Source organism: Aulonocara sp. 'chitande type north' Nkhata Bay, linkage group LG12 (genome assembly GCF_057382095.1).
Source record: "Aulonocara sp. 'chitande type north' Nkhata Bay isolate Kocher_YH1m ecotype deep benthic linkage group LG12, A_spYH_male_GT1.1, whole genome shotgun sequence".
NCBI classification, from domain to species: domain Eukaryota; kingdom Metazoa; phylum Chordata; class Actinopteri; order Cichliformes; family Cichlidae; genus Aulonocara; species Aulonocara sp. 'chitande type north' Nkhata Bay.
In genome coordinates this window covers 20,451,215-20,458,696 of record NC_141355.1, presented here as the reverse complement: position 1 = coordinate 20,458,696, position 7,482 = coordinate 20,451,215, and the positions used below count along the sequence as shown (strand labels likewise).

The 7,482-nt window shown below is 40.0% G+C and overlaps 1 protein-coding gene across 2 annotated transcripts; it reads left to right on the top strand.

Annotated features, from left to right (window-relative positions):
* The first annotated feature begins 237 nt into the window (after positions 1 to 237).
* unc45b (unc-45 myosin chaperone B) lies at positions 238 to 7,127 on the top strand. 2 transcript variants are annotated; one of them, XM_086314141.1, is made up of 20 exons: positions 238 to 402; positions 1,016 to 1,177; positions 1,275 to 1,311; positions 1,425 to 1,600; positions 1,857 to 1,946; positions 2,031 to 2,198; positions 2,332 to 2,497; positions 2,673 to 2,843; positions 2,937 to 3,108; positions 3,227 to 3,527; positions 3,628 to 3,722; positions 4,223 to 4,364; positions 4,446 to 4,586; positions 4,752 to 4,879; positions 5,034 to 5,100; positions 5,273 to 5,386; positions 5,538 to 5,653; positions 5,790 to 5,907; positions 6,003 to 6,158; positions 6,515 to 7,127. In XM_086314141.1, the coding sequence occupies exons 2-20, from the start codon at positions 1,016 to 1,018 to the stop codon at positions 6,785 to 6,787; spliced, it is 2,793 nt and encodes a 930-aa protein (XP_086170267.1). In that variant the 5' UTR covers positions 238 to 402; the 3' UTR covers positions 6,788 to 7,127. The 2 variants fall into 2 exon arrangements, with proteins under 2 accessions (XP_086170267.1, XP_086170268.1); XM_086314142.1 differs by having other exon boundaries at positions 238 to 454.
* The last annotated feature ends 355 nt before the right edge of the window (positions 7,128 to 7,482 follow it).

Below are 7,482 nucleotides of genomic sequence, written 5' to 3'. Positions count from 1 at the left end.
CTCTCCACTAAATTACCAAATCTAAAGTTTGGGGTTTCTTTTGTGAAGCTTTAGATTATTCAACAACCCTTAAATTATATGTTTTTCAATACAAGTCGTCATAAACGTACACCAACCTTAAGCACAAAGCTGTTTTTTGGGGGGGTTGTCACTGTGGAAAGAACCTTTTTGGTCGCTGGTGGTCCACCTTAGTTCTGTCCCACCTCCTTGAGAGTCACTATAAATATAAATTGTGATACTGGTAGGGGGAGGTAACACAAGACAGATAAAGTTTGTAAGAAACACTCGGGACTACAGGTCCAGATCATCTACGCAGGAGGAAAAAGAAAAAAAAAAACCACAAGAGCAAAGAACAAAGAAGAGGACTGAAGAAGAGAGACTCAACAGAGATACAATCTAACGGTACAAAACAGCTTCCACACAGAGCTGTGATTCTCTTTTGAGGGACACTCAGGTATGCAGAGGTACTTAGTATAAGGGTAGACTATGGCTATCAGGGGAGCAGGTGGAGATAGTGTTGGTCATCTAGGAAAGTGCCATTTGTCTCAAGGCTCAGACTAGGGTGGGAGATCGTGCCCAAATAAGGCCTGAGGGGAGGCCATTTAAAGTTAGAGATAGCATGTGCATGGCCATTTTCTACGGGGGACCCAGGTCAGTGGGACAGGGATTAGCAAGAAGGTGAGAATGAAAATAATTTCTAATTGTATGTTAAATTATTTTCATTACCACTCTGTCGTTTGTTTGAATGGTGTGTCTTTATAACTTTGAACTGCTTGCACACTGCTTTTCTAACACAATTTAAAGAGACAAAAAGAGTCAGCCACGATCATTATATGTTCAGCTTATTTGACGTATTTGTTTTTCATCCAGAGAAAAAGTAAAAAGCTTAATTTAAATTTGATTGGCAGAATTTGTTAACGTAAGCTTTGCCTGGTGAGCACAATAAAACAACACACAGGTTTGATTTTACATTTCACATATACATAAATATATATATATTCCAATTTTTTGCCAGATGGGAGACCCAATCCAGTTAAAAGAGGAGGGAAACAAACACTTTCAGGCAGGCGATATTGACAAGGCCATTGAGTGCTACACTAAAGCCATCAAGGTGTGCCAGGACAAAAAGGTGCTGGCTGTGATTTACAGGAACAGATCTGCATGCTACCTAAAAAAGGTAAGCACTCTGATATGGGACCAAAACTATATCAAACTGATTATGCTTGCAGGTTCTCTGACAAACTGTCTGTGATTGTCTCTGTTTTTTCTTATAGGAAAACTATGTTAATGCAGCATCTGATGCAACTAAAGGTAGAGTAATACGTTAAGAACTTTGAACAGCTGTGAATATTCAGTCAACAGCAGAACAAAAATCCATAGATGAAAGCTAGTCATTAACTTAAACAATTTGCCCTCATACATAGCGATTGATGTTGATGCAAAAGACATAAAAGCTTTGTACCGGCGCTGCCAAGCTCTGGAAAAGCTGGGAAAACTGGATATGGCTTTCAAAGATGTGCAGAGGTGTGCCACGCTCGAGCCAAAGAACAAAGCCTTCCTGGAGACACTCCGCAGACTGGGAGCAGAAATCCAGTCCAAGGTCAGCATTAGGCAGATACAACTGCACACAGAGCACCATACAGGGCAGTAGAAAACTACATATACTACTTATCTAACTGCAATAAGTATCCATTAAACTCTAACATACAAGTAATCAGCAGGCTAAACACTGAAGTAATTTTCATGACTGTTCATGGCCATATCACCAAACAATATAAAATGTAGTCTACATAGCAGGAGCTTAGATGATATGATCATTTATAGTCATTTTTCTTTATCATTTTTTCTCTCCACAGCTGAAAACTACATTTTCCACAGATTCGAGGGTACAAAACATGTTTGACATTCTCTTCGATGAAGAGAGCGAAAAGGACAAGAAGGAGAAGGTGAGGATTTTCTAAACTTCCTATTTCTATATTTGTTGTGGCAACAACACACAGTTCACACAGTTTTGCTTCTTCAACCTCTAGGCCGCCAACAACTTGATTGTCCTTTCGAGGGAAGACGCTGGAGCAGAGAGAATTTTCCAGAATAATGGAGTGACTCTGCTACTCAATATGATCGAGACTGGCAAACCAGAAATGATCCTGGCTGCTGTCCGTACGCTGTCAGGAATGTGCACGGGACATAAGGCTCGCGTGAGTCATGGTGCATGCAAAGTGAAACTTTCAGCAACTCTTTATAAATATATAAAATTCCCATGCCGATGTCACCAGATGTATGATTTTCTTCCCATTTTCCTTACAAAACCCTTTACACTTACTGCAACAGGCAATGGCCATCATTCAGATGGTGGGTGTTGATAAAATGTGCAGCATCATGGCTGTTGACAATGAGGAGATTGCACTGGCAGCCTGCAACCTCTTCCAGTGCATCAATGATTCCCTCACTGGTGGAGATACACGAGAATATGGGAAAGAAGCAGACCTTGTTATGGGTATGAGAGAATAATTACAGTATGTGTAATAAGTATCGGTTAGATTTTCTACTTCTTTTTTCATCCTTACTCCTAAAAACACAGACTTCATTCTAAAAGGGCTCCTCTATTGGTGGTATTTTTCACTGTATTATTGACTGATGGACAATCTTTGATTTAATGTGTCTCCCCACAGATCCGTCTAAAGACTTGAAAACTATTCTTCTTTCTCTGCTGGAGATGGTTGCCAGTAAAAAGGTGTCTGGCCATGGCAGAGACCAGGCATTAAACCTCCTGAGCAAGAATGTACCTCGCAAAGAGAAGAAGGAGATGGATCATTCCAAAAGCCTTTTCACTATTGACCATGGTGAGCCCAACACCTGATTCCCTAACAGATTCCCTAACACAGGCTTTTTGAGTGATACTAATCATTCAACATCTGTTTTTGTTTTTTCTTTAGGTTTGAAAAAGATCCTCAAGGTTTGTGGCCAGGTTCCTGAGCTGCCAGACCAGTTGCCCTTGACAGAGAATACACAGCTGATTGCTAGCGTGCTCCTCAACAAGCTCTACGACGACCTTAAGTGTGACCCAGAGAGAAACAACTTCAGGGACATTTGTGACGAATATATCAAGTATGTCCATGAAACATTCAGTGTTAATAAAGACACTATAAATGAGGCCCAGCAAACATATCTTGTGTAATAATCAGATTTTTTTTCTTTTCTCTAATTCTCCATTCATTTTCTAAAGATCCAAAATAGACCCCAAAGACATGGACAAGACCATTCATGCCATCAACTGCATCTCAGGACTGCTGCAGGGACCGTTCGATGTCGGTAATGCTTTAGTTGGTCGGCAAGGCATCATGGAGATGATGGTGGCACTGTGCGGCTCAGAACGCGAGGTGGACCAGATGGTTGCGGTGGAGGCCCTGATCCACGCCTCCTCAAAGATGAGCCGTGCCAGCTTCATTATTACGAATGGTGTCTCACTGCTCAAGGATATCTACAAGAAGACCAAGAATGAGAAAATTAAAATACGTGCGCTGGTGGTGAGTGTGCCAAAATGCAATAAAAGCTTACTTTATGTTTTTTTCTTTTGTCTCAGGGTCTGTCTGTCTTTATGCATACTCATGCGTCTGTCCTCTCCAGGGTCTCTGTAAACTCGGTTCAGCAGGAGGCGATGATTACAGTTTAAGGCAATTTGCTGAGGGCTCCACAGAGAAGCTGGCCAAGCAGTGCAGAAAGTGAGTATTCACAGAGACTCTGTACTAACTATATGCTAATGACAGTAATATTTTAAAAATACGATAAACTACCTTATAGGGCAAGGATGTTAGAGTCATTTTACAGCGTGGGCGAAATACAGCCCACTTTGACTGCCCTGCAAGTATAAAACATGAAGTTTTCGTTAATTCAAAGAAAATGTCAGCTTTTGGGTTTTGTTTTGTTTTTAGACTGTGAACAATGTAAGAAGAAACACACAAACAAACAAACAACAAAAAGAAACATTTCTATAGTAGAAAGTGGAAAAAAAATTAACTTTGTCATTTACTTGTTTTTGTATTACTTAATTACTTGAAAATACAGTTAAAAGTCTGTGCACTCCTTCACATTTGCTAAAGCTGTCTAGTGGCCAGTCTTTGCTGGGCCGATTCTGGCCCTAATCCAAATGTTTGACACCCCTGCAGGCTTCATATTTGTCAGGTTGCAATCAATGATTCATGATCATTTTTGACTTTTCTAGGTGGCTCTGCAATCCCCAGATTGATACCAAAACCAGGAAATGGGCTATAGAGGGTCTTGCATATCTGACTAATGATGCTGATGTAAAAGATGACTTTGTGGATGATGAGCCTGCCATGCAAGCCATGTTTGAACTGGCTAAGGTACGGAAATAACAACCTGAGAAAAACTCAGAAAAGACTAAGAGGAGACCAATAACCACTTCCTTTTCTCTGTGTTTTTAGTCCAGGGATAAGACGATCCTATATGCAGTTGCTTGCATCCTGGTTAACTGCACTAACTCCTATGAAAAGAAAGAAATTCTCCCTGAGCTGGTTCAGCTGGCCAAGTTTTCAAAACAGCATGTGCCTGAGCAACACCCCAAAGTAAGAGAAGAATGTAAAAGTCAGACCTAAACTGATGATTCAACAAACAGAACAGGAAATGTCACACACACACACACACACACACACACACACACACACACACACACACACACACACACACACACACACACACACACACACATATGATGCATTTTTTCTTGTCAGGACAAGAAGGACTTTGTTGACAAAAGAGTGAAAAGGCTGCTGAAGGCCGGAGTCACATCAGCTCTTGTTGTCATGGTGAAAGCAGAGAACATCATCTTGACGGATCAAACCAAAGAGATGCTGGCAAGGTGCGAAAGAAAAAAAAAGAAAAAAAGACTGATGAGGCTTAACAAAATATGTAAAACGACATCTTGTGACGTTTGTAGTCTGGAGGGGAATTCCAGTTTGGTGACAGCTGAATAAATGACATCATGACTCTTTGACACATTTTTTAATCTTTAGGGTTTTCTTGGCCTTGTCAGAGGATCCCAGAGATCGCGGTACTATTGTTGCCCAGGGTGGAGGAAAGGTAAGCAGTGTGAAAAAAAAAAATCAAAGTAGACTTGAATTTATGGCGCTCTATAAAGCCACGGTTAGATACATGGTCAGCGCAAGCATGATTTGTACTGATTAACTTAAAAAAAAATTCCACACGTGTACGTTACTGTTATTTAAACATATAAATGTGGTTCTGCCCTCAGGCTCTCATACCACTGGCTCTGGAAGGAACAGAAGCAGGAAAGGTGAAAGCCAGCCATGTCATTGCCAAAATAGCTGCCATTTCCAACCCAGAAATCGCCTTTCCTGGTGAGAGGGTAAGACAGAAGCTCCTTTGTTTTCTTCAGTGACAGTTTTGCCTGTGGCAATGATTTTTTTTAAATGGTTTAAATGAAAGTGTTTAGACTTGTTTTTACTTGGAGTCTGTGTCATAGCTATTCAGCTCTCACATCTTTTATTGTTTCACAGGTGTATGAGGTAATACGTCCATTAGTGAACCTCCTTCACACAGACAGAGAAGGCATGCAGAACTATGAAGCTCTGAGAGGTCTCACCAACTTGGCTGGTTTCAGTGAAAAACTGAGGTGAGATTTTTTTTCTTTTTAAGATCACATGAATGAATGGACACTGTGACATTAAATAACTCATTTTCTATACAACAGTTTGCTACATTCTGCAGATTTTTTCATTTTCAATTATAACCTTCATCTGTTTTTGTAGAGTGAAGATTGTGAAAGAGAAGGCTTTGTCCGAGATTGAGAACTACATGTTTGAAGAGAATGAACAGATCAGATTGGCTGCCACTGAATGCATGTGCAACCTAGTGACATGTAAAGAGGTGAGGACAGCTGCAAACACATATTGATGGACGACACACAATAAGTAGGCATTCCAACAGGTTGGGGAAAATGAAATGAACTCTGTATGCTTTAGGTGCAGGATCGCTACCTGGAAGATGGCAATGATAAGCTGAAGTTGCTGGTGTTGCTCTGCGGCGAAGATGACGACAAACTTCAGATAGCTGCAGCTGGAGCTCTGGCCATGATCACAGCTGCTCAGAAAAAGCTGTGCACCAAAATGACTCTGGTGGTATGTGCAACAGTTTACTACAACCCACCCCCTTCTCTGATTTTTCTTTTTGTATAGAGATATCACATAAATGAGGTAATTTTGAAAACTTTAAGAGGTACTCCTACAGTTACATAGTAGGTTTTTGGACAATAACACAGTTTTGCCTCTGTTACCGCTAAAGTGTATATACAAATATCTGTAATTTCTAAACAGTTCATGCAACACTTTTGTTAAGTCCCTGTGAACTAAAACTAAAAGTCTTCACTACAGTCACACCTTCACAGACTTACAGAGTCAGGTGTATATTAGCCAATGATGTTTATGTTTAAAAAAAACACAGTGTCACTGACAGAGTACCTTATCTGTACCAACAGACTTCCCAGTGGCTTGAGATCCTGCAGAGGTTATGCCTTCACAGCAATGTTCAGGTTCAACACCGCGGTCTTGTCATTGTTTACAACATGCTCAACTCAGACAACAGTGACCTGGCTAAGAAACTGATAGAGAGCGAGTTACTGGAAATCCTTTCAGTGGTTGGCAGAGCTGAGGACAATCCGAAGAGGCAGGAGGCCATTGATGCAGCACGCACATGTTTGGTCAAAGCTATGGATCTTGGTCTCATCAAACCCTTCGCCAGCCCTTCTTAAAGAAAAAGATCAAAGATCAAAGGACATTCTTCATTTTCCCCCTCTGTTAATCAGAGACCCCCCCACCCAAATAACTGTTTTTTCACATAAGTGATTTTAGGAGTCATCACCCTGACTCCCCATCTCTAAATACAACCCCTCACACTGTGAAGCAGGGATTATTTTTATATACAGAAAGGGGTTGCGTGATATAGGAATCATATATGTGGTGGGGGTTTCCAGCGATTGGTTTTGATAAAGCTGTAACTGTGTCTAAATGTTTAAAGACTGATGCATTTACATGTGTTTATATTTTGCCATTTGTGTGGTTGATGAGCCATAATACACCATTTAAATAACACCTAAATGTTTCAGTGTCTCTTTTTCTTTTCTAAACTCAGTGCAAATAAGCAGCACAGACTGAAAACATTAAATCAAAAATCTTTACAGATCTTTTTTACAAACACCATCTTGTATTTACATTAATAAATCTTTTTTGAATTATAATTTGAAGTAAGACTATCATTCCTCCTGAATAACTATATGTAAATAGACAAGAATCAAACATTTATGTTTAGCAAATACAAATTATTAGTTTTTTGGGTGTTTTTTTGCTCTTGGGTTTTCAATTCAAAATTCAAAATGAATAACTATGAAATGCAGTAGAATGTGTAACTTTGACACTCTGATTCATTGTTTTTATACATAAACTACCA